This window comes from Aureobasidium melanogenum (genome assembly GCF_000721775.1).
Source record: "Aureobasidium melanogenum CBS 110374 unplaced genomic scaffold scaffold_5, whole genome shotgun sequence".
Classification (NCBI taxonomy): Eukaryota; Fungi; Ascomycota; class Dothideomycetes; order Dothideales; family Saccotheciaceae; genus Aureobasidium; species Aureobasidium melanogenum.
Window position 1 is genome coordinate 90,612 of NW_024470057.1, and position 23,717 is coordinate 114,328.

The 23,717-nt window shown below is 49.7% G+C and overlaps 12 protein-coding genes across 12 annotated transcripts; 4 read left to right on the top strand and 8 right to left on the bottom strand.

The window, feature by feature from the left end:
- Positions 1 to 205: 205 nt before the first annotated feature.
- M437DRAFT_82541 (putative trichothecene 15-O-acetyltransferase) lies at positions 206 to 1,961 on the bottom strand (the record flags this gene model as incomplete). Its single annotated transcript, XM_041027767.1, has 5 exons — positions 206 to 338; positions 408 to 529; positions 591 to 624; positions 677 to 1,155; positions 1,218 to 1,961. 5 exons carry the CDS (start codon positions 1,959 to 1,961, stop codon positions 206 to 208), a joined length of 1,512 nt encoding a protein of 503 aa, XP_040881547.1.
- A 319-nt stretch (positions 1,962 to 2,280) lies between these two features.
- M437DRAFT_82542 (uncharacterized protein) lies at positions 2,281 to 2,958 on the bottom strand (the record flags this gene model as incomplete). The annotated part of the gene is made up of 1 exon (XM_041027768.1): positions 2,281 to 2,958. One exon carries the CDS (start codon positions 2,956 to 2,958, stop codon positions 2,281 to 2,283), a length of 678 nt encoding a protein of 225 aa, XP_040881548.1.
- Positions 2,959 to 3,123: 165 nt separating this feature from the next.
- On the bottom strand, positions 3,124 to 3,390 carry M437DRAFT_43748 (uncharacterized protein; the record flags this gene model as incomplete). The annotated part of the gene is made up of 1 exon (XM_041020798.1): positions 3,124 to 3,390. The coding sequence occupies one exon, from the start codon at positions 3,388 to 3,390 to the stop codon at positions 3,124 to 3,126; it is 267 nt and encodes an 88-aa protein (XP_040881549.1).
- Positions 3,391 to 4,397: 1,007 nt separating this feature from the next.
- Positions 4,398 to 5,086, bottom strand: M437DRAFT_82543 (uncharacterized protein; the record flags this gene model as incomplete). Its single annotated transcript, XM_041027769.1, has 2 exons — positions 4,398 to 4,677; positions 4,842 to 5,086. 2 exons carry the CDS (start codon positions 5,084 to 5,086, stop codon positions 4,398 to 4,400), a joined length of 525 nt encoding a protein of 174 aa, XP_040881550.1.
- A 254-nt stretch (positions 5,087 to 5,340) lies between these two features.
- Positions 5,341 to 6,579, bottom strand: M437DRAFT_43200 (uncharacterized protein; the record flags this gene model as incomplete). The annotated part of the gene is made up of 1 exon (XM_041020704.1): positions 5,341 to 6,579. The coding sequence occupies one exon, from the start codon at positions 6,577 to 6,579 to the stop codon at positions 5,341 to 5,343; it is 1,239 nt and encodes a 412-aa protein (XP_040881551.1).
- Positions 6,580 to 7,397: 818 nt separating this feature from the next.
- On the top strand, positions 7,398 to 10,493 carry M437DRAFT_73489 (alpha/beta-hydrolase; the record flags this gene model as incomplete). Its single annotated transcript, XM_041026035.1, has 1 exon — positions 7,398 to 10,493. The coding sequence occupies one exon, from the start codon at positions 7,398 to 7,400 to the stop codon at positions 10,491 to 10,493; it is 3,096 nt and encodes a 1,031-aa protein (XP_040881552.1).
- Positions 10,494 to 11,319: 826 nt separating this feature from the next.
- On the top strand, positions 11,320 to 12,623 carry M437DRAFT_82546 (uncharacterized protein; the record flags this gene model as incomplete). Its single annotated transcript, XM_041027770.1, has 2 exons — positions 11,320 to 12,505; positions 12,562 to 12,623. The coding sequence occupies 2 exons, from the start codon at positions 11,320 to 11,322 to the stop codon at positions 12,621 to 12,623; spliced, it is 1,248 nt and encodes a 415-aa protein (XP_040881553.1).
- Positions 12,624 to 13,001: 378 nt separating this feature from the next.
- Positions 13,002 to 13,917, bottom strand: M437DRAFT_64181 (uncharacterized protein; the record flags this gene model as incomplete). The annotated part of the gene is made up of 3 exons (XM_041024376.1): positions 13,002 to 13,022; positions 13,289 to 13,454; positions 13,511 to 13,917. The coding sequence occupies 3 exons, from the start codon at positions 13,915 to 13,917 to the stop codon at positions 13,002 to 13,004; spliced, it is 594 nt and encodes a 197-aa protein (XP_040881554.1).
- A 659-nt stretch (positions 13,918 to 14,576) lies between these two features.
- Positions 14,577 to 16,264, bottom strand: M437DRAFT_43473 (general substrate transporter; the record flags this gene model as incomplete). Its single annotated transcript, XM_041020744.1, has 4 exons — positions 14,577 to 14,957; positions 15,008 to 15,776; positions 15,827 to 16,145; positions 16,198 to 16,264. 4 exons carry the CDS (start codon positions 16,262 to 16,264, stop codon positions 14,577 to 14,579), a joined length of 1,536 nt encoding a protein of 511 aa, XP_040881555.1.
- Positions 16,265 to 17,142: 878 nt separating this feature from the next.
- Positions 17,143 to 18,649, top strand: M437DRAFT_43315 (putative MFS sugar transporter; the record flags this gene model as incomplete). Its single annotated transcript, XM_041020723.1, is given in 2 exon segments — positions 17,143 to 18,596; positions 18,613 to 18,649. The coding sequence occupies 2 exon segments, from the start codon at positions 17,143 to 17,145 to the stop codon at positions 18,647 to 18,649; spliced, it is 1,491 nt and encodes a 496-aa protein (XP_040881556.1).
- Positions 18,650 to 19,136: 487 nt separating this feature from the next.
- Positions 19,137 to 22,232, bottom strand: M437DRAFT_82549 (Coatomer, beta subunit; the record flags this gene model as incomplete). The annotated part of the gene is made up of 5 exons (XM_041027771.1): positions 19,137 to 19,279; positions 19,336 to 20,953; positions 21,010 to 21,399; positions 21,449 to 21,869; positions 21,928 to 22,232. The coding sequence occupies 5 exons, from the start codon at positions 22,230 to 22,232 to the stop codon at positions 19,137 to 19,139; spliced, it is 2,877 nt and encodes a 958-aa protein (XP_040881557.1).
- Positions 22,233 to 22,632: 400 nt separating this feature from the next.
- Positions 22,633 to 23,482, top strand: M437DRAFT_82550 (Mago nashi protein; the record flags this gene model as incomplete). Its single annotated transcript, XM_041027772.1, has 7 exons — positions 22,633 to 22,667; positions 22,795 to 22,832; positions 22,885 to 22,980; positions 23,030 to 23,093; positions 23,145 to 23,232; positions 23,285 to 23,410; positions 23,468 to 23,482. The coding sequence occupies 7 exons, from the start codon at positions 22,633 to 22,635 to the stop codon at positions 23,480 to 23,482; spliced, it is 462 nt and encodes a 153-aa protein (XP_040881558.1).
- Positions 23,483 to 23,717: the final 235 nt, after the last annotated feature.

The window sequence follows — 23,717 nt, forward strand, 5'->3', positions numbered from 1 at the left end:
ATGTGGATGCAGGAAGACGGCAGAATACGTATGCCCTTTGAAATTGCATTGAGCTGGTGTCGGCACAAGCTGCTGCATTTATCACTGATTGTTGCACACGAACATTTGATTACAGCACTTCGAGATGGACTGTAAAAGCTTTGTGCATATCGATTCTCTGTCCGCTCAGCTGGTCCTGCCAAAGTACTCCACTTAAGACAGCAACTCAAGTCACGAAGCTCATCATAAACTCCTCCATGCATTGCAAGAAAGCCTTAGCTTCTTCTGATGAGAAGCTACCGTCACTATAACTCAGCGACAGAGAAGTTGTGCCATTCCAACCCTCCATGCGCAGTAGACTATGATAGTCAGTAAATTTGATTCCAGGCAGAGGCGAGATACTCAAGGGAAAAGGTTGATGAACTTACATCCCTGGTTCATAGGTGTCTGTAAGAAAGATCACATCATCAACATCCAAGATTGGAGATCCATCCTGAGTCAGAACAGTACTGGGGATATAGAGATCGTTCAGACCATCACTGGCAATAATCTCAAACCCAAACCACGTCAGCAATCCTCCAATATCGATCTCCACACCATGAAGAACTTACCGGCACAGCTTTGCCATCAGGTATACTCTCGTTCCTGCATCAGAAATCAGCTCTCAACTTAGTCACAAGAAAAAAAAAGTACTCACGATTCCATGAGAGCCGAAAAAAAGTTATCCTTGGCAAGACCCAAGGGCAGTAGATATGGCTTATTGAGCCAATAATCGTAAGCAGTCTTGGTGACCTTCATAGCCTCAATCAGTGCTTCAACAACCGCATCTCTATCGCCAAAATCTATGGCGTACTGTGCGAGATTATCGAAAACGACCACTGCGCAAGCTTGACAACTGCCATATTGCATGTTCGCAACTTCTTCCCGCAAGTATCGTCGTCCATTGACTGGTAATGGCATTATCACCGATTTGTTTGTGAGAGCTTCTTTTGGCAGTGGACTGAGTTTTAGTAAAGTTAATAGTGTTGCTGCTTGGCCTAGATGAGTTATTGTGTATCCAGGACCTAGACGAGACTTTACTGCTTGAATGATTTTCTGGCATAAGGAAGGTGGTAATTGGAGTATTGCGGTTTCTGGTAGTCCTGGGTTTGTTCCTATGGGCATGGCATGACTTGACTGGAGAGCGCAAGGTCAGCAAATGTCATGCCGATGAAATGATGGAAAGGCTTCCAACATACACCAAATTCAAACATAGTCGATACAAATTCTTCAAGGCTGTCTTCGTAGTCTTCGCCCAAGGTTTGAGGGTCGATCTTCAATGAATCAAGGAGTGGTGCACTTAAGTTTTCGACTTCCTTGCCCCAGTTGTATTGTGCATGTTCTAGGTCTTGACCAACACTATTGAGAAGATGACCAACGAACAGTCGAGCACTAATACCATCCCAGTAGATATGATTGAAGTGGACCAAGAACTCAACCGGGGACCCTTGACTGATGATCGTATCCGTATCTGGTACGTCACTAAGAACGTAGAAAGTAAAAGAGTTCGATGATGTGTTCTGTGCCTTCCTTTTCGACACAATTTGCCGTCTTAACTCCAAACCAGTCTGACTTGTCGCACGAACTTCGATCCTTTGTCGCGCCCACAGAACCGCTTTATCATGATCAGAAGGAGGCGTATACCGAATTAAAGGACCAAACTGCTCATCCCAATATGCTTTACAAGCAACATTAGGATGCTCGAATCGTTCTTTGAGGAGACCATAGACAAGTTTCTGTTTAAGCGAGGCAAGAGACAAAGAGTGCTGTAAAGTTGCTTTGACAAGAATGTAACAGTCGTATTGACCTCTGGCATTTTCTTTGCGAAGGCCAACCCAGTTCTCGGTGCCGTTTCCTCGTCGTTGGACTGAGTTTGCTGTATCGCCGACTTTGTGCCAACGATATTTGGCTGGTTCGACTTTTTTCGATTCGATAATGGCCATGTTTTGAAGATGTTCAGAATGTTGTCGCATTACAATACGTTGGACAAAGATTGTTATACGATACGAAGGAGGATGCGATGACTGTTATCTGTGTTTACGCTAACCAAAATTGGAAGGCAAGATCACAGGGCGACCAATGGGAAGATGGCAAATCATTTTTCTACCATTCTTCTATACTGCATGTTTAGTTCGACTGCGAGTTTGCCTGGTGGGTCTCAACGGTCAAATATTGCAGTGCTCGAATGTCCTTCATCAGAAAAGCGGCACCCTTCCAACAACTGTCTGTTTTTCTTATTTCTGCCGGCGACCTTCCATCCTCTCAAAGCCAATTCTCGATCGCCTCGAGATCGCGAGCCATCTTTCTTTCCATTTCCTCCCTCATGGTCTTCTCGATCCAGTCAGGAATGAGACCAGCACGCTTGACCAGCATGTCTTCAATCTCGTGGGCCTTCCTGTTTTGAAGTTTATCGAGTAGCTTTTGCTTTGCCAGAGGGATTGGATGACGGTCGACGTGGTTGGCGGGTGGAAGATCAGGAACCATATCAGGTTCACACCTGAGACTTTCTTCGGAGTCAGATGCTGTCAAGTCGATGATAGAAGCAGTCTCAGTAAGTGAGAATCGGCTAGAAGTGGTGTGATCCTCCTCGTGGCTCTCATCGTTCAGGTGGTTTGACTCCGTACTCTCAACAGTCTTTGTGGCTTGGAGTCTTTGTCTCTGGTTTCTGTCCGCAGATTTGTTCTGGTTAGAATCAAAGGACTTGTTGTGGACATAACTCATCTCCTCCTCTTGTCTTCGAGTATGGACATGGTGTTCTTGTGTCCAAGCCGGTACAGAACTGTATGCCATGGTTTTGTTCCTGCTAGGAGTGCCTTTCTCCACCCTTGGGTAGACTGAAACTGACAGTTTCGTTCTGTTGGTGATGGTACGTTCAATTGATGGCGGACCAGGAGTGACCTGGATGTAGCGGATCACGGCGGTGAAATAAGCGTACAGCATGCGACGGCCTTCCGAATGATTTTCTGACCATGGCTTGCAAATGACCTCCAAAGACGGATGCCATTTATCACAGAGACGCGACTGCCTGTCAATGCTGCATTTAGAACCACGCGGTGCACCACACTCGGAGAATATCATGCTTTTGGGGCCTGGCTTGAACCAGATTTACTGCTCTGATCCGTCCGCTTGACGAGCCCATCCTACCAGTAATGTGTTCTTCTCGAAGACAACACTGCGTCTTTGCAAGAAGTATAGAAGGCCATACTGAAAATGCGACAAGACGGTTTTGCATGTGGCAGGCACACCTACTGCGTCTCTGATTTCTCGGAGTTCGGCTGCGGTTGGAGTGCTTTCGTGTTCCTGACATACTCGCTTGTAGTATTCCGTAGAGCTCTTACTCATTTTGAATCTGTCCGGAAGTTCTTGTGACATTCCTATAGCAGGTTGGAACAGAAGACACAATGGCAGATCATAGACATTCATGGAACGCACCTGTATCGGTAGTATCACTCTCCGCCTTCAGTCAAAACGCAGTCTCCTCAACGCAGCGTGATGTACTTCTCAAGAAGTGAGCGAAGCACGTTGAACAATGTACTTGTGGAGACGCGACGGGGAGTGGTGTAGTTGAAGTGGGTTGACGTGATGATTGTTGACGCGTTGTGTCCGGTGCACCCAAAGGCTTGGTATTATTAAACACTCACAACGCCTTCGATGGACCGAGGATTCGACTAAGGCAACAGAGTGAATCTTTCGGAGGCGCACTTGAAAGATGAGCGCAGGCTGGGTATCGGTCGAGTTGCGCAAGCGATTTGGAAAGAGAGAAGAAAAGTTTGGAGGAGGATGTGAAAGGGCGACTTTCTTGGTAGTGAAAGTGTAAACAAAGCTCTGAAATGGACGCGACTGCTTGTGGTTTTTCGAATCGCTCACGGAAAATCTTCTGTTATGATCTTGGTAGTCGAACGTCACAATAGAGTCCGATTCGGAGACGCGTCCAAGGCTAGCCAATAGAATCATTGTTTCCAGAGGACACAGCTTGATATCTGATAAGCCTGGTGCATTCTATAGCACATTCACAGTTCCTTGTCGTCTAGTGAGAGAGATGAATATGCATCCTGCTTAGAGAGACTCTCTGAGAGTTCAACAGCGATGTCGAAAGTTGTTCACTCCTCGTTGCCTCTTTCACCGTCATCACCAGATCCCTCTCCACCGCGGCCCAAGATCTTCTGGATAACCTCAAGAACCAAGCCACCAGCTGAGAAAGCACGAATGATACCCTATATCAGAGCAGCTCCCCATCCTCCCATAGCAGCGCTTTGAAGGACACGGAAGATTCAGGGTGTGCCGAATAAGCTTTGGAAGTCAGCAGCGAGAACTCCTGTTATCGACTTCTTAGTTACCATGAACTTGGGATGCTACAGAGGCTATTCGAGACGCGAGTACTAATTAGCAGCAGGACCAAGACCGCTGAAACCCAAAAGAGTCAGAAGAGGACCGGTAAGCAGAGCGGGACAGACGGTCAGAAGAGCGGTGACGAAAACAGAGGTCGACTGACGAGGGTTGTTTGCGATGGCAGCACGAAGGCGAGCGATCATGTTGGGGGAGATGGGTGGACCAGTGGGCTCGTCAGGAGCAGCCGCACCATTGTCGTGGTTCTTGTTGTTTTCCGCGTCGGCCATGACTTCGATTGAGAATTTGTGGTTGATGAGGGTGTAACACAGACTGAGGTGATGGGAAGCTTTTATACAACTTGTTGGTGCGCCTTTGTCGTGAAGTGTTGTGATGCCGGAAGGTTCTGCCACTCTCACGAACCCGTGTCACAGATCTGCTTGGCCAACACGACCATAATGTCGAAAGATTTGAGGAAGTCTGGTCAATCTCTGTACCTTGCAACCCCACAGCTCCTCTCAAGCTGCATATCATTTTCGTCTTCACTGATCTCGTCGTCTTCATGCTCGACCTCTTCACCAACATATGCAAGTCTTTCTTCCCAGTCATAAGTTTGTCTTCTCTTGTCCGACCTGCGAGCACAAAGGTTCGCAAAGAATCTTGTGCCGCGCACGAGAATGTTGTAAGCGGTTGTCAGAATGTTGGAGCTTGGCTGTTCCTGTGGCTGTTGCATGACCGGCATTCTCGCTGTGAAGAGTGATCGACTGGAGCGGTGATGCGCTCCAACTCGATTTTGACCAAGGTTAGTTGATCAGGTTTGCTTGTTGTCTCACTGCGATGTACGATAGTTTGCGACATACTTGTCAAACATGCCTGAAACCATTGTGTCTCGCCTGAATGAGTGGAGTCAAGGGACAATGAATTTATATCACTAGTGTATGTCTTTTGAGAATTGGGATTCGGTGAGCGAGTTTTGCTATCCAACAGACTGACGCTTCAATAGAGTTTGATCATGCTGAAGCTCATGCTGCTTGTCTTTTGCTTCTTCTCCGACTTTGGGACGAAGATCTTGATGCCTGTACAGAATATTAGTATTGTCTTCCTGATCTTGCGCGATGGCGGGTTTAAATGTCTCACGCTGTCGTTGCTCTTTCTAAGTCTTTCCCCTGCGTCTCCGATGGCTTTCGAAGCACGTTGCTTGACATTCCTTTTGTCGACCTCGTCTTGCACATCGTCCACAACATCGGCATCACCGGGGCAGCCAGTGCCGCAGATCCAGTCGAGCACACCCCAATTTCCATAGTTGCCTTTGCCACCGGTAGCATAGTGAGAGTCTGTTCTTCTGGCCATGCCGGCTAGCAGAATCTGGGACGGCAGTACAGAGTAGCCGGAGTAGATGAAGAATTGCTCTAGACTGATGATGGCAGTCAGGATGTACCACGTCAGCACGTGGAAGCGGAAGAACAGCGTGGATAGATACAAGGGTGCACAATCTGTGAGCAAGTGGCAGACTGGATGGTCGTAAGCAGATGCTAGAGAAAAGGTATGTCTCAGACCATGCGCCCAATCAGCGTGCCAGCGAGCCAGGATCGAGTCTCTCGGAGAAGCGTGAAGGATATCGCGATGTATGAAGTAGTGCAGCAATCCACGACACGCGAGACCGTACAGCACCTCTTTCACCATAGTCGGCCATGGTGCAGGAGGAATCTTGCTGACGCGAATAGCAGAGCGAATGTTCATGACTTCGGTCAGTACATAATCACAAAGTCCTTGAATCACAACCGAGAAGGCGACGTTGAACACAGATACGAAAATCACGTTTCGCAATCTGCGCGAACTCAGTTGGGTTGGTAATTGAGCAGCACCACGAGATTTTATGCTGGCAGAGAGACTTGGTATGAGCGAGTCGAAGCCCAGCACAGCCAAGCTGGGAAGCAGGAAGAAGATGACCTTGATTGTAAGAGTGCCGACAAGCTCCAGATACAGTGGATTATGAGTGGAGACCAGAGTTACCCAAGTCAAGAGGAAGAAGGCAAGGCTGATGGTGGTAGATGAGGAGCCGAAGAATGGTACAGCAAGGAAGGAGAGCAAGGGGAGCGGCAGGGTCATCAGAGAGGTCACTTGTGACAAAATCTTGTTGGATGTTCTCGAGAAGAGGTCACTGATGGAGAAGCCGCGACCTTGAGAGTAGCCATAGTAATAGACCAAGTCGTCGCGTAGTGCTTGGAGAGCCATGACTGCAAGGGATAGAGCTCGTCAGCTTCGACCAAAGTGTCGTATATGCGATACGGAATCTCGAAGAACACGGCAATGCTGCACTGCACAGTTGAATCGCAGTTGTCGGTCGAGACGCGGGTTCGGGATGCCGCGAACGCGTTTGCCGTGTTGATGGAGGTGGGTGGGGTTGATCTCAATCGTGTGGTCTCAAGCTCCCGAAACTGGCGGGAAACGATTCGCCTAGCGAAAGTCAATCGTGGCGCCACGTGAGAAGCTGAGACAGGCTGAAATGTTTCTTCTCAACGATTTCAAACGAGAATATCAAGGGAAAATGTCGCAGGCTTGCATGGATATGGTGGATATACTTGTACTTGTCGAGACGTCATAGAAGTCGGAGTCGTGTCAAAAGCAGGGTTTAGGTCAAATTAGAGTAGCTGCAAGATCAAGCACTTAGCTGATTGATGGTGGGGTGCGATGCAAGAGTGGATTCGCTTAGTTCGCTCCGGCCCCTGAAAGCTGAATGTTAATTTGCAGCGCGCCCATGGTTGATGGCCACCAGGGCATGCGACCCGAGCTGGCCAAGTCAAGATTGTACCCTCCCTCAGCCTCAGGCCATGTTTGAAGCCTCTTCTGTAGTTTCCTTGCCCTTGCCTTCGGTGCACAAGGGGATTGTCGCGACAACAGGGACGGCATGCATGCAAGAGCTGCGTGTGCGACGTCAAAGCACCTGCCTACATTCGAAACAATCCACACATAATAGCCTCTACACTCCCATGTCACAGCTACGAGGCAGCGCGTCAACCGCAGCCTGAGAAGCAAAACAACCCCCTTCAGCCATGCCATCGGCCCACTCATATCATCGTCCCTACGATGCCCGTCGCGACAAGCGACCCTCGACTGCCGACAATCTGAACAAACATGCGCCGAACGAGCCTCAGGTCATCTCCTCGCTGATTGCCTCTCTCGATTCAACCAACTCTCCAATCACCCATGCCTCGTACGCCTACATCTCGACTTCGGACAACTACGATCCCGATGGCGCTCTCTACGCAAGCCCCGACCTGCGCCCACCCTTGAAACACAGCCAGAGTTTTGGCATGGACTACGGCGCCTACCGTCAGCCAATCCAAGCTCATGACTACGATAGTGATGGCGCTGACTTTCCCGTCATCCGCACCTCAAGACGCCCTTCAGGAAAATCTACACACACTGCACCACCCTCGCCGAGCCTGAACGGCTTGCGAGAAAAATTGCGTACTGCCTCTAGGACATCTCTGTCTCTGAACGGCTTTGACAGACTCAGTCGCAGCAACAGTAGACTGAGCGCTGGAAGCAGCTCTAGGAAACAGTCACTGTCCTCTCCTACAAAGCTGTCCTTGGATGCACAATCGCCAACAGATAGACTTGGTCGCAGAACCTTACTCCGCCAGAACTCGCGCGAGACACTCAGATCTTACAAGGATCCTCAGCATTTGGCCGACCAGGCTCTGTTGAGTTCAAACCTAGGCTCTGAAGCCAAGGATTCTGGAAGAAAGAGCTCAAAGGGGAGACTATACTTGGAGGATGGGCAAGAAGACATGGCTACACCAAGTCCCACCATACCCGTGAGCCGACCATCATCCCACAATGCTCGTCCTTCGAGTAGTAGAGGTGGTTCGTTCAAGGCTTCAGCTGAAAGCCTGCCCGCAAGCAATTCGAGAAGTACCCTTCCAACCTCGTCTAGCAGCCCAATGGCTACAATCATCCCTCCACGATCTTCTTCGCTCAATAGACTTTCCAGCCCTACGAAACCCAAGGGCAAGAAACTCAGCAAAGGCAAACGCGCTTTGGCTGCCCTCAGAGAAGTCAAGGAGGAGCGCGGTCCTCGGCGCAAGTCAAAAGCAGATGCGCTCAAAGATATGTTCGACGGCCTGGATGAACAAGACGAGACTGTAATGCGCATCAAGCAACTGCGTCAGCAAAAGGCACAACGAGATCGTCTCCGCATGGAATCTGATGAGGCTCTGCGCACACAGAACGACAAAGGGCTCGTGCACGACTCGGGAAGGTCTTCGGCGTCCAATTTGCCGGATGCGCGAAAGCGAGCCGCCAATAGAGGCCCCGCCAGAGTCCCTGATTTGCGCAAGGCTCACCGTATGCTCGGCCTCGATGAACTATCTCAAAATGCTCCCGTGGTTCAATCCCACGACACCACAACGGCTTCCCCTTTTGACAGTAACGTTTGCACACCTCCTAGCGTCGCCCGTCACTGTCCCAACGTCTCTGCAAACCTGTCTTCCTTTCCTCCCGACTCTCCTACTATCGGAAATGCCTTCTCTACCTCGACCGACTATTACCGTCCTTTCCATACCCAGATTGCCAATGTAGCAGAGGAGCAACCATATGATTCATCTTCGGTCGGTAGACGCGCTGTGGCTCGGAAGTCAACTCACTCTCACCTTCTGAACGGTCTTGACATTGAGGGCCTCGACATGTCACCACCCAGTACTGCCCATTCTAATTCCACAATTTCGTCGCGTCCGAAATCAAGTCGACGATTGTCCTATGATCCTAGGTTCCGACGGAAGTCCATGAGCGATGCTCGTGAGAATCGCCTTCTTGAAGATGATATTCTGCAGGAGCGACACAGTAATGTCTCCATGTCGGTCAACGCCTTTTTGAACAACCCGCGATTGAATCAGAAGATTGCGCATCCTCAGACTGGTCGTATCATCTCATTTTCCGAGGTCGGCGACCCGAATGGACATGCAGTCATTGTCTGTGTGGGCATGGGTCTTACACGTTTCGTGAGCGTCTTCTATGACGACCTAGCATCTTCCTTGGGCCTACGGCTGATTACACCAGAGAGACCGGGTGTTGGTGCTAGTCAAGCATATCGAGACAGAGATCATATTGGACCTTTAGCCTGGCCAGATGATGTGATTACCATAACTCATCACCTTGGCATCTCTGAGTTTAGCTTGTTGGCACATTCTGCAGGTGCAATCTATGCTTTGGCAACTGCTTTGATGCTCCCTCAAAGTGTGCGTGGAAAGGTACAGCTTCTCGCACCGTGGATCCCGCCGTCTCAGTTTGAGAACATCAGCCAGAAAGACAGATCACCTGACGATGTGCCCATGGCTGGCTTGACGAGAGGTCAACGTTTCCTCCGGGTGTTACCCGTGCCTTTCTTGAAGGCCGCCAACGGCAATCTCTTCTCTCCCGCATCTCTGAAGCCAGCCAGTGTTACTAAAGACGATGGGTCACCTACATCCGGCCGAGAAAGTCCTCGCGGTGTTCCTCGCAGGAGGAACTCGAAAAAGCGACCGGACGGATCAAGACGAGAAAGTATGATCCTCATGGATCAAGTCATACCTGAGAAGCCTAGAGATACCATGTTCCCGTTGCCTGAACTGTGCGAGGACGAGACAGGTGACAAGAAGGTGCGCAAACCTTCGGAAGTCTCTCTCAAACTCTCTGCGACAGCCTCACCTATGGATCCAGGACTCATGTTCGCAGCCGAAGCCCTTAGCGCTGCTGAACACGCGGCAAAGGAACACCAAGCAGCATATTCTGCTATGTTGACGGAAAGGACCTGGACGTTGGCAACTCGCGACGCGAATCCTGCTACTGATCTGATCGTCTGTCTTGAGCGACACCGCAGCATTGGATTTAAATACGTGGATGTGCATAAGAAGGTGGTAATCACACACGGCAGCGAAGACAAACGCGTGCCTGTGGAAAACATCCGATGGATTGGCGAACAGATGAACAAACACAATACACTATACTGGAGTATACAAGACAAAGACGCGGAAGCAAACGATGGTGGTTGCGAAATCCGCGTCTTGCAAGGCGAAGGCCATGGACTCATGGCGCATCCTGGAGTGATGTCTGATGTTTTGTCGGACATATCGAACGAGTGGAGTCCGACACGATGGTTGATGCTATGATGAGTGAGGAAAAAAATGTTTGATTATCGTGTGATGCATGACAATTTTCTGACCTGTGTCGGAAGCATGCTATTTCCTTTTTCTTTATTGTCTCTTGTTTGGTTGAATAGTTTAGATACCCTCTTTCTTATGTGATACTCATAAAGACAGCTTTAAATCTTAGACATCAAATTCTTTTCGCCATAAGCAGATGATGATGGTGGTGAGACTGTATTTTCAAGAATGGTGTTTGTTCTTCGCGTCAACCCAGCAACGCGTCTTGTGTGAGGTTGAACATGGCGAACAGCAGGAGAAGTTGCGGCTGAGTGCGTCGGGAGCAATCTATGTTGCCGTGGCAGATGTAAACATAGCGCCAAGGCAGGATGGTCGAGCAGTCGCGATAAAATCGAAAAGACTCGACGGCATCATCTTTCTGCGGTCAGCACTTGTTTCAAGGCTAGAAACCAAGTTGTTGGATGGCATTGGTGATCGTCGTGGCGCAGAATCAATTGGTGATAATCGAATCGAGGTGGTTGGGCATATTCGGAGGCTGGTCGACTAGCTTGCACACTGGCTGCAGGCGCACACGATAAACCCAGCACACCACCCATCTGCACCTTCCCGCATCACTTTTTGCACTTTCCCATCTTACACCTTTTGGTCGTTGTTCGCTCACCGTCGCACCGTTCGACTTCAACTGTCGTTGCTGATAACCTTTCAACCGTCCAGCTAAACATTCAATCGTCGTCCTTTTATCGACAAGCATACTGTGGGGTTGCCAACGGCTATACCACAACGCGCGCATTCCATACCCCCACAGTGAGGCATTCCGCGCCTCGAGTCAGCCATGCCCTCATCACCCTCTCGCCTGAATCCCTACACACGACCCCTTCTGCGACTGGCAGTCGTCGCTCTCACACTCAGTCCGACACTAGCGAATCCGCTCATTCCAAAGGAAATCGGCATTGGTGGTTTGACCTTCAATTCTCTGTTTGGCAGAGGCAATTGTGAGAACCCTTGTGGTTGGTCTGGTCAATTATGCTGCACTGGGGGAGAGTCTTGCTATACCGACTCGAGTAATCAAGCACAATGTGCATCCACAACGGCGGCCGCTGCGGCCAGTGAGACGACTGGCTACTGGAAATACTGGACTAGCACATGGGTCGAGACACAAACAGAGACCGACCTTATCACTAAATACAGCACTGGAAGTTCCTGGTGCGGCGAAGCATCGACTACTGCCGCTGCAGGTGGAGGCGGTGGTGTAGCTACTTCCGTTTGGGTAGCTCCCTCCACCGCTGCTGCATCGCCAACTGCTTCAATCAGCTGCAACTGGGACAAGGGCGAGTCTTCTTGTGGAAGCATATGCTGTGCAAGCGACCAGTACTGCCTAACATCCGGACAATGTGCAGCTGCCGCAGGAGCAAGCACAACATCCAAACTCAGCTCAGGCAGCTCAACCGGTATTTCTCCCGCAATCCTACCAACAAGTAGCACCTTGGTAATCGTTACAGCAACCTCTTCCCCCACCACCACTGTCCCCTTTGTCGCTCCTGTCGCTACTGGCGCAAACATCACCCTCACTGGAGCAGAATCAAGCAACTCTCACGGTCTCTCTGGCGGTGCCATTGCTGGTATTGTCATCGGTGTCATCGCGGGTCTGATTTTGCTTTCCCTTCTCTGCCTCTTCTGCTGCGCAAGAACAATCTGGCTTGCCATCTTTGGTGGCCGCAAGAGAAGACGTACTGAGCGCACTGAGGTCATCGAGTCCCACCACCACAGGTCCTATAGCGGTGCTGGAGGAGCATACGCCGCCAGCCGTCCTGACGACAGAAGATGGTATGGTTCAGAAGCACCTCGTCGAGAAAAGGAACGCAGCAAGTTCACCGAGCTGCTGGGCATTGGTGCTGGTCTGGCCGCACTTGCAGGCATCCTGGGCTTGAAGAGGAGACATGATCGTCGTAGAGATGAGAAGAGCGAGTATAGCAGTGCTTATACGGACGCTTCGTATAGCGATTACTACACAAGTGAGAGTAAGTGATGTTTTCTGAAATTTGCTTATCTGAAGTTACTAACATTTTGAAATCAGGCAGTGCTAGCTCAGATGACAGACGGACAAGACACACGAGGCGCTCGTCACGTCACAGATGATGAGGAACTACTACGACAGAAACGAAGACTTGTGATACGAAGCAAAGAATGGGAAGAACGAAGACGGAATGAGGAGAAGGGAGCATACGACGTATGGCAAAGGAAGATTCATGTTGATTGTGCCACCACCATATGCTTTTCTTTGTAGGTCACGGGCCAGGAACCACACCTCGAAAGGTGCCAATACAAATCGCCTCATGCATTTCATGGTGTTTATCTTGCTTTTTCTTCTCTATAACCAAAGCTCACGGAAAGAGCTACTTGTGTAGCTTCCTAGCTTTCATACGCAGCCCAGGGCTTTTTTCTCTTTCCGGATGCAAGATGTATATAGCAGAGTTCAGACTACTGAGACAACTACATATAAGCCTTGGCCCTGCATCAAGCACCTCTATTCTTATCCTGTTATGAAGTCGTCTAGCTGAAGTGACTTTGAAAAGAATGACTTGGACAAAAAATCAGTCTCACTTGCTCTCACAAAGCTCGAAGAAAGCAGACTGGATGTCTTTGATATCTGTTCGTACTTCTTAAAACAAGCAATGTTCTTATTGCAGCAAGACAATGGTTATGAGTGGCTTTCTGGATTAGTATGTACATATGTCGATGTGTTGCTTCTTTCTGATTTTTTTTTTTCTCGATTCCAACATTTCACGAGGGTTCAAGCATACAAGCTCGCTATAGTCCGTTCCGGAAGAAACATCCACTTCGAGCGGAGCTACAAAATCATAGTTGGTGAATCCAAACTTAGGAACAGGCGTTAACTTGGACTGCTGGACAGCGATGTACTGAACAGAAAGTGTGGCTGGCGTCACGATCGACGCAATAGGTGCAGACCTAAGAGTCATGTCTAAGCAAAAGGAGTTTCTCTAGTGCCTCATTCATGGACTGACCAAGCGATGATTACTAGGAACAGGAGTAACGGATGCTTGACCCAAACATGAACTTTAGCAAACCCCAGCACATTACCTAGGATCGGAAATGTCGTTTCGAGAGTCGACAAGCGTTGCCCTCTTTTTGAGGCTTTGGCGGAATGCCAGAATGCCTGTACATAGGCTGTTGAAACAGCCAGTGCAAGCATAGCCTTGACCAAGAAAGCAAAGGTTGTGCCAATTGCTGTATTGAGTTCTTGCTTAGATATCTTGTTCCCGGCGATCGCGTGATAATATCCCGTTGGAGTATTGGTTCCAGCTAAACTCGAATAGAAGAGATGGTGGCCAAGAGATAGCATGCATCCGACAAGAAAAGCAGCGACCATAGTTGTTGGTGTGACCCAATGAATGGTCTTCTGCGGCTTCATAATGGCGTTTCTTAGTTCAACAGATAAATGGCAACAACGAGGGAGACGAGATACGTGAGCGAGGAAGGGTTAGCAGAAGCCAGCTGTTTATCAGTGCAGCCTCTGAGAAGGAAGGCGCCATGCAACTGCGCCTTTCAGCCTTGTACACCCCGCTCGATCCAGGCCGACCAGCTGCATGTACTTTTTCATGTTCTCTTCTGAACAAGGCGCACTTCTGAATCTGCATAGCCTGATATCGTAGCGAATTGAAAGTGTTTTCCAGGTCCGAAAAGGGTAGTCTGCAAGCCACACCGTAATCCATATCGGTGGGAGTGTTGCAGCGTGCAGAATTCGTTATATTCTGCTATTTCTAGCTACGGGGAAAAGTATTTGTCTCCGAACCTTCCTGTGGACAGACGTCTGGTCTCAATCACCATTGTGCGTATTGTAGCTGGAGACCCTCTGCATTAGCGAGAAATTCGCGGGTCAATGTGGTCATCGACTTTGCGATGGAGGTGTTAAGGATCTGAAGTTGTAGCAAAGCTGCGGTGTTTTATCGGGTCTATACATTCGTCAATAGATACTCTACAATATCTCCAAGCCCATCTTTCTAATGTGTTCGAATCATGTTCTCATCAACACCCACAATCATGCTCATGCTGTGCATCTAGACTTTAGATTTAAGCCGAGACTTGGTCTCTCACTCTTCTCAACAAAGGTGTGTTTTCGCTATCGTCATTGTCCGAGTTAGGGTACGGCATCTTCTTGAACTCGCCGTCCGAAACAGCACCGACTCTCCAAGTACCCGCCTTTTTGGCCTCTTCGAAGAACTTTTGGTTCTCTTCGAAGCTGCGGCCACCGGATTCGGGTTGGTAGAGATAGGTCCAGACTCCAGCGAACATGTTCGAGAAGCCGAAGACAAGGAAGAGCCAGTAGTCAAGGTTGTTGAAGAGGATGGGTGTCAGGAGTGTAACAGCAAAGTTAGCCAGACCCCAGACAATGACACTGACAGCTGTGCCTTGCGCACGAGCAGTAGTAGGGAAGATCTCAGTGGGAATAAGCTATGCTTTGTCAGTATGTTCAGCCGAATGATATATCTAACAAAACTTACCCAGATGGTTGCAAGCCAGCCAATACCGAAAGCTCCGGTCGCAACATAAAGAGCAACGATACCAGGAACAGCAACGGCCACATCTGGAATACCCAGCTCCTCAGAGTTGAAGGCCAAACCTCCGAACAAGGTGAGAAGGAAGAAGCAGACTGTCAGAACGATAGAACCACCAAGCAGTACAGCACGGCGACCCACAGCGTCAACCAAAAGCCAGGCAAATGTCATCAGGATGAAGTAAGACACATAATTGCCTTGTGTCAGATACTCGGACATGCGCGTATCAAATCCAAGCAGCTCAAAAATCTGTGGACCATAGACCGAAACAGCTCCATATCCAGTAAGAGCCTGGTTAATTTGTCCCATGACAGTGACCATAGTAGGGTGGAATTGAGCATGTCCTGGGGTAAGCATATCAGTGTACGTGACATTTTTGGAAGATTCGTTGTCGTTGGATTCGACGAGGCTGTCCAGAGACTCCTCAGCCTGGTCTTCTCCATAAATTGTGACAAGAGCTGCTTTGGCGTCGTCTTTACGGTCGTGAGACACGAGCCATCGGGGTGATTCGGGAAGGATGCCAATGAAGGCCATAAGGAGGACAGGAAAGATCTGCATGATAATGATGGGAAGCCTCCAAGCCCATTGGTTGGACTTGCCCAGTGCTACAGTCAAGCCAAGATTCACCGCGAATGCGAAATTTAGTCCAAAGATGTTCATCTGGAACTCTTGAGCAAGTGCCTTGCCACGAGCTTCGTCTTCGGATAGCTCAGAGCTGGTTAAAATATCAGTCCAATGCACCGTGCTGAAAGTCAGAGGACTCACCTATAGACTGGAACAACGGCATCAACACCACCTACGCCCAGTCCCATGACGATTCTACCGACAATCATAACGATCAGAGCTCCTTGAGAGAACTTCAGACCAGAGACAAACATGATCAAGTTTCCAAGCGAAGACATTGCAAGACACCCGAACAGAGCGGGCTTTCTTCCGAAGCGATCGGCCAGGAACGAGAAGATGACAGCTCCGACAGCAGTACCCAGGTAGTACAAAGCCACGATGAGACCGACCATGGGACTCTCCTCAGGAAGACCCATTGTACTGAGATAATCTTCATTGGTATTGATCAAACTCATCATACCTACCAGATTGTCAGTATTGCATGATTTAATTCAGAGGGTCAAGCTTCCTACCTTGATCGTAGCCATAAAGGGCGATGGCCGTCGACGAGAAGACGACAACTTGTGTGACCTTATCCATCTTGGTTGTCGTACTTTCTCCAACGTTACAGAATGTCAAGTCAAGCTTGTCAAAAAGACAAAGAAGGTATGAGGTTTGACTCGGGTGGACTGCCCAGCGATTTTGTTCAAGATTGAGAATAGAGTAGATGACGCAGCAGGTGCAGCCACAAAGCCCACCTGATCTGTCACTGCATCCTCTGTTGCGGGGCAGCGCGTATTTTGGGATCGAAGAGATGCTCGTCCATCTTGACTTTGCAGCTCCAACACGAGAAGGTTATATGCAACGGCTCGAGTCAAAGCAGGATCTAAATCGCCAGCAGAGTTGAGCATGCTGTGATGATAGCACCAGGCATTGGCTATGCAGGGACTCGCGATTTGCTGCAAGTTTGTTTATTCCCGTGTGTTTTGTACAACACAAAACGCTCAAAGGCTTCACGCGTCGCGAGTACGGTCCGCGCTATCCCGTTCTGTTTTGATTCACGACGACAAGTCAAAAGCCAGGTCGAGGAAACACGTTCCTCTTATCGCTCGCTCTTTCTGCCTAAAGTCGCTTACAAGAACCTGACAGGCTGACAGCCCATCGGAGTTACCGTTTTGGTACATTCTCCCGATCGGCTCACCTTCCTTGTTGGCTGCAATGACTTCGTTGAGACACTCCGCCCATCAAAAATTGTTATCGATGTCTTCAGATCTCGTGGGCGAATCCACAATGTAGCATCAAGTATGAAGGTAAGCCGACAGCAAGGTACTTATAAGAAAATCCATCAAAGCACCTTGAGACTGCGTGTACGGGATTAGACATATTATCTTCATCGCTACCTTTCAATCATCACATCCATCCTCAATTCTTATTTCATCCTATCTTTGACTTCGGATTTCGAGATGAAGGCGTTAGCTATGCGCCTTCCGGCGCCTTACGTTCTCTGCTCCATCCTCATCTCTGTCGGCGGCCTTCTCTTTGGTCTGGACACCGGATGTATCGGACCCATCACCACCATGCCAACTTTCCTCGACTACTTCGGACCACTTTCCTCAACAACTCACGGCATCCTAGTCTCATCGATCTTAATACCAGCCTCATTGACCTCCTTCTTCGCCGGCAATGTCGCGGAATACATGGGTCGAATCATTACCTGCTCTGCTGGTGGTCTGATCTTCTCAGCAGGTACTGCTCTAGAAGCTGGTGCTCAAAACCTCGCCATGTTGTTTGTCGGCCGCTGCATCACTGGTGTAGGAGAAGGCCTGTTTCTCAGCACGCTGGTGGTGTATGTGTGCGAGATTGCTCCTGCTAAGCAACGAGGTGTGCTTGCTAGTGTCCAACAACTGCTGGTTACCATGGGTATTGCAGTGGGCTACTTTATCTGCTACGGCACTGTACGAAGCTCTTCTTCAAGTTTCAGCTGGAGGTTCCCTTTTGCGTTGCAGAGTTTCCTGGCTTTCTCGTACGCAGTTTCGGCGTTCTTGTTTTTGCCTGAGTCGCCTAGGTGGCTTAAGAGTAAAGGTCGCATGGACGACTCGCATGATGCTTGGGAGAAACTGGGCATTGCCGATGTCGAGCGCGAGAAGGACGAACAAGAAGACCAAGCCCTGACAGTACAAGAACCGGAGAGTCTTGCATTGACACCAATTCGCTCGAGACAGAGTGTCCACGAAGCACCCCAGATCTCATGGCTCGCCGTGTTCGCAAAAGACACGCGCAAACGCACGTTCCTGGGCTGTTTCCTAATGGGCATGCAACAGCTCTCTGGCATCGATGGCGTTCTCTACTACGCTCCTCTGTTGTTCGAGCAGGCAGGCCTCAGCAGCAGCACCTCCTCTTTCCTAGCTTCCGGCGTGTCAGCCCTTCTCATGTTCCTCATCACCATCCCTGCCTTCATCCTCGCCGACAAATGGGGTCGCAGAACCTCCACACTCGTCGGCGGCATCCTCCTCAGCACCACAATGTTCATAATCGGCGCTTTATACGCGTCCAACAGCGTCCACGGTACCCACGGTGCTGCCCGCTGGGTCGTCATAGTCCTGATCTACATATTCGCCCTAACCTACTGCACCACCTGGGCCGTAGGTATAAAAATCTACGCGTCAGAGATTCAACCTCCAAAAACTAGGGCGCCGGCAACTTCGCTGGCGCAATCTTGTAACTGGGTTGTTAATTTTGTGGTTGCGTTTACTACGCCGGTGTTCTTGCAGCATTCGAGCAGTGGGATTTACTTTATGTTTGGTGCGGCGAGTTTGTTGACGGTTGTGGTGTGTGCGGTGAGCATGCCAGAGACGAAGGGGAAGACTTTGGAGGAGATTGATAGGGCGTTTGAGCAGAAGAGTAATGGTGACGATCGACAGGGTGCTGCAGAGTCCGGTGAGATTGAGGGTGGTGGTGCTCAAGTTGTTGAGGAAGTGGCAGTGAGGAAGTCTTGATCAGCGTAGAGCACCGCCAGCTGAAGAAGCATGGAGTGTGACGGGCTCACATGAGTAATGATACAGGATGGTGACATGATAGACTTAATTAGAAGGCAGAATTTGAATGGATTCACAATGGTCTACACTAGACGACCAAGACAGAGTCAACATCAAGCGCTATGAATAGTGGTTCCATGTGCAATCTGACAGAGTCACCGTAACTTCGTCCTCCTTTCGAATACCTGAACGAGTTGGTCACATTTGACAGTACAAAAAACAAATAGTCTCCCTTTCATGCTACCGCTCTACTTTTTCTGTTACGCCATAGCCTGTCTGAGTTTGCAAACCTCTTGTTTCACACCTAGACATGGTCGAAAAGGAGATATACACTTCACCCTCTACCTTACATGCTCCCTATTCAAGACCTCTACCATTGGTACCGTAACAAATCGCGGGTTATCTTGGGGCTAGCATATCTCGCGTCGTTCATCATCTCAAACATAGTCGCCAATCTTGTTCAAGCCCTTGAGTGAGCCGAGACTGAGTGCCAGTCCCTGTGATCTGCTTCTTATCCGTACGAAGCCGGTGACGTTTTCGCCTTCTTGCTCGACACTGAGGTTGGCCAAAGCATCCTCGCCTGTTTCTTGTTAGCTTAAGACACCAATGAGAGCAGAAAATATAGATTTGACTTACCGAAGACACTCCTAGCATATAAGTTGGCGCTCAAGAATTGACAGTCTCCGCTGAGACTGGCATCCGGTGTCAGACAGCTCATGTTTGTGACCTTCATCAATCCCTTCAAGAAGTCGCGCAGACCCTTGCCGGCTGGCATCTTTGTGTTGATGTTGACCTTGTTCTCCCACTCGAACTCGGTCCACATGGTTCTGAATTGTGTCTCTGAGCATTGAGCTGGTTGAATGTAGTCCATAATGTCAACGTGAACGTCGTTCAAGATGACGACATTTTGGTCTGTTGATGAGGCACCCTCATAGACGACGTTTCCGAAGATGACTCCAGTATCTGTGGAAGACACCTTGATAGTAGCCTGGACGTTGAGGAAGTCCAGTCCTGAGAGGTTTTGTGTAGTAGGTCTTTCGACAACCTTCAGGTCACCAAGAGTAGCGAACTCTACTGAGAGGTTCTGAAGAGTGTCCTGAGTCTGGTTAACAAGCAAGACGTCAAGGATAATGTCAAATTGGTGAACTTGGACGTATGCCTCTGCGTATACGGGATCCGAGAAACCAGTAAGCTGCACAACACGGCTGAGTTTTGAGCTGAGATCTTCTGTTGCAGAGTCACCACCAGTGGCCTTCTCAAGGTCAAGTTGAATTTCATCAGCGCCATCGACGGCATTCTTCTTGCTAAGTTGTCGGATGGAAACCACATCATCGACCTGGATTGCGTTCTTGGCCTTGGTGAGAGCATCCTTCTCGGCACGCTTCTTCTCTTCAACGTTGACCATGTCTCTGAACGCTTTCCTGGTGTCGTCAAGGAAGGCGTTCTCGAGCTCGCGCTTCTGCGCAAACTCTGCCAGTGATCTCACACAAGACATGATGCGGTCGATAGAGTCCTCGTCGATAGGGTGCTTGACGAATTGCGATTGTCCGACGCGGATGATAGAAATCATGATAAGCATAGCCTCAGCACGAAGAGCGTTTGTTCTGGCCTGATCGTCCGAGATTTCGCTGTGGCGCATAACAAGCTTGGTCAAAGTAGAGGCAAGAACGCTTGCAAGATAGTAGTCGCCGTCGAGGATGAGTTGTCTGAGCGGGGGCTTCTGAGCAGCCTTAACAGCCTCCAGCTTGGCCTTGACAGCGGACTGACTGGTCAGGGCGCTCTCAGTAGCGTATGTGCCGTCTGCAAGGACCTTTCGTGAACCACTTGGAGCAGCCTTTGTGTTTCCGTTGACCTGGTCATTCAAGTTGGGCTCGCCGTCAGGTTGCTCCTCGAGAAGGCGTTGTTCAGAAGCAAGGATAGGAATCTCTCCCAAGCTAGCGCGAATGTGCTTCCAAGCTTCACGAATGTCGTTGGCTTCCAAAGAGTATTCACCAATAATCCAAAGGGAACCGCGGTAGACCTTTCCGGCACGAACTTCACTAAGAGTAGAAACAAGGCGACCAACGATTGTCGCTCTGAGCTTGGGGAACTTCTCGACAACCTCCTTAACGAATTGGATGACATCGACGGCAGAGGCGTTGTTGAAATCGGCGATAAAGTCCATCAACAAGCCGACGACACTGGCTGCAACCTCGGAGAACTTGATGGCGCACTGGTGAATGGAGTGGATGAGCAGGGAACGGTACTCGTTGTTCTGTGGGATGTCAGTATTGAACAATTGAACACGTGAAGCAATCTTCCACTACAAACCTTCTCGTATTGCTCGTCGACAGTTTTGGACAGCTCTTTCTTGAGAAGCAGGACAACCTCCTCAACGTTCTTGCTTGAGACCATGTCCATGGCAATGCTGAGGGCTTTTCTACGGACATCTAGATCGGGGCTAGACAGAACGCGCAGAATCTCCATGGTCAAGTCATCCAGAATGCCTTCATTGACGCGACGCAGCTGGTTGACCTTTTCGAGGACAATCAGCTTGACGTTGTTATCCGACTCTTTGATGCTCAGTTCAATGAACTTGGCAGCGGCTGCCTTGACTGCGACAGGGTTGCTGGTGAGAGTTGTGAGCGAAGATGCAGCCTCGTAGACGACAGTGGATTCTTTGGCCTCGAGAAGGTCAAAAATCAGACGAAGATAGCGTGCCTGTTCGCGATTAGCGGAGGAAAGGAGCTAGTGAGTTTGGCGTACTGACCTTGTTTTGAGAGTTTGTGATGGCGTCCTTGCGAATGAATTCTAGTTCAACAAGCTGAAGCAGTTCATCCGCGTTGGGGATACCCTCGAAGACGGAGCTCAAGTACTCAAGAGCCTGGTCGTGGCTGATAGAGATCAAAGCGGCGAAAGCATTTCTCTTGCAAGTGGCGTCACTTTCGGACTCGAGGAACGCCTGGAGAAGCTCGGGAGCGTCAGGCATGAGAGCCTCGTTGTGTTGGTAGATGGAAGCAATGGCGAAGACAGCATTCTTGCGGACATATGAGTGACGGTGTTCGAGACATTGGCGTGCGGGTGCAAGAAGCGGTTCAATGAGTTCGGCGTCGCGGAGCTTGCAGAGGAAACGGAGAGTGTTGCCGCGGATGTACTCGTTGGCGTGCTGTAGATCCATACGGATACCATTACTGAGAAATGCGCAGTGAGTGGCCGAACTTGATCAATGAGGTAGAGAAGTAACCTTACCAGACCAGAATCATCTCTTGCTTTAGCTTGCCGCCAGCATCGTGCTTGGGACAGACCTCGTAGTACATGTATAACAGCTTCTTCAGAGGTTTGTTCTTGGAAGGCATGACAAAGCGGATGATGTGCATCAGTAGTTGGGGCATTGGGTCGCCGTTGAGCATGATGGTCAAGATGCGCTTCATGGTGTCTTGCTTGGACTCGTCGTTGCCCTTTTCCAGCTGGTTCTTGAGGTCCTGCACCGACGGCTGGTCGGCCGTGTTGTCTTGGTGCACCAAGCTGTATGCATTGTCTAGGAAAGTCGCCATTGTTGTGTATGTCTATTGATGGACCATGCACGCGGGGTGCGGAACAAGGAGAGTTGTCGTGGTGGTATTGCGGGTCCCCTGGCCTGCTTGTCCTGCGGGCAGACTTGAGCGGCGCAGGTGGAGCTGGATGTGCGAGAGAGAAGCCGGAGCGACAGCGATTGGGAGGGCGAGTATGAAGCTGCCGGCAATTGACGAGATGCACAGGGCGTCGAGTTGGGAGTCAGGTGTAAATTGTTGTCTTGTTGGCGGCTTAGTTGTTCAGGAGCTGCACCTGTCCTTGGGCTACGTTTACACACCCCCGACCCGACTAACCCGATCGAGCCATTTGCTCCATCGCCCGTCAACGCCGCAGCGCGTCAAGCACATTCGACACTACCACACTACGAACCATACACATATCATGGCAAACAACGAGCCATTCTACTTGCGCTACTAGTGAGTTGACATTTCTATTCTTCGCTGTCTTCAGAAAAAAAAACTCTCATCGCTTTCACCGCCCATGCTCGTCTCCATCGAGCACAAATGTCAATTATTTCCTGGGCCATCGCTGATACCATTACAGCTCAGGCCACTCCGGTAGATTCGGACATGAGTTTCTAGGTATTTCTTCTGACTTTGGTGAAGTCTCTAAAATGTACTGAACTGTATCAAGAGTTTGACTTCCGCGCCTTGGGCGATGGCCGCTCTGCTTCGGCGCGTTACGCCAACAACTCTAACTACCGCAACGACTCATTGATTCGCAAAGAGAGTAGGTCGTCAAAGATTGCCGCGTATCGACCTGACTGACAACTTCTCAGTGTGCGTGAGCTCGCTCATGATCGAAGAGATTAAGCGCATCATCAAGGAGAGTGAGATTTTGAAGTAAGTCTCGACGTCGGTATGACCAAGAAGCATGATTTGACAGTGTGATAGGGAAGACGACACCAAGTGGCCGCAAAAGAACAAAGACGGTAGACAAGAGCTTGAGATTCGTCTAGGCAACGAGCACATTTCATTCGAGGTCTTTACTTTCGGCTACTCTCCTACACTTGCGATACTGATGCATCCCACAGACAGCCAAGATTGGATCTCTTGTCGACGTCAACGAATCGGAAGACCCTGAAGGCCTCCGTGTCTTCTACTACCTTGTGCAAGATCTCAAGGCACTCGTCTTCTCGTTGATTGCGCTTCACTTCAAGGTAGGTTTACGAAGTCTTTCTCCATACCATGGAATATCGTTTCTCACAAATTCACAGATCAAGCCTATTTAAGCTCTACATTATGGTCCCAGGATGGATGGAGAAAGGGTCGGCGTTCAGGTACTCGAAGCGATCACTATCAAGATCGACTATTGCAGAGCATATTCGGTTGGGTTCCTTTCGGAAAACGACGGCCGACTCTTGCAAAGAATATGGCAGCCAGACAGGGTTATGGACTGCTTTGGCACGACTATGGGCAAAGGTACCAATCACGTTCAAGTGAGACGAGGATCAGAATTCAGCTCAC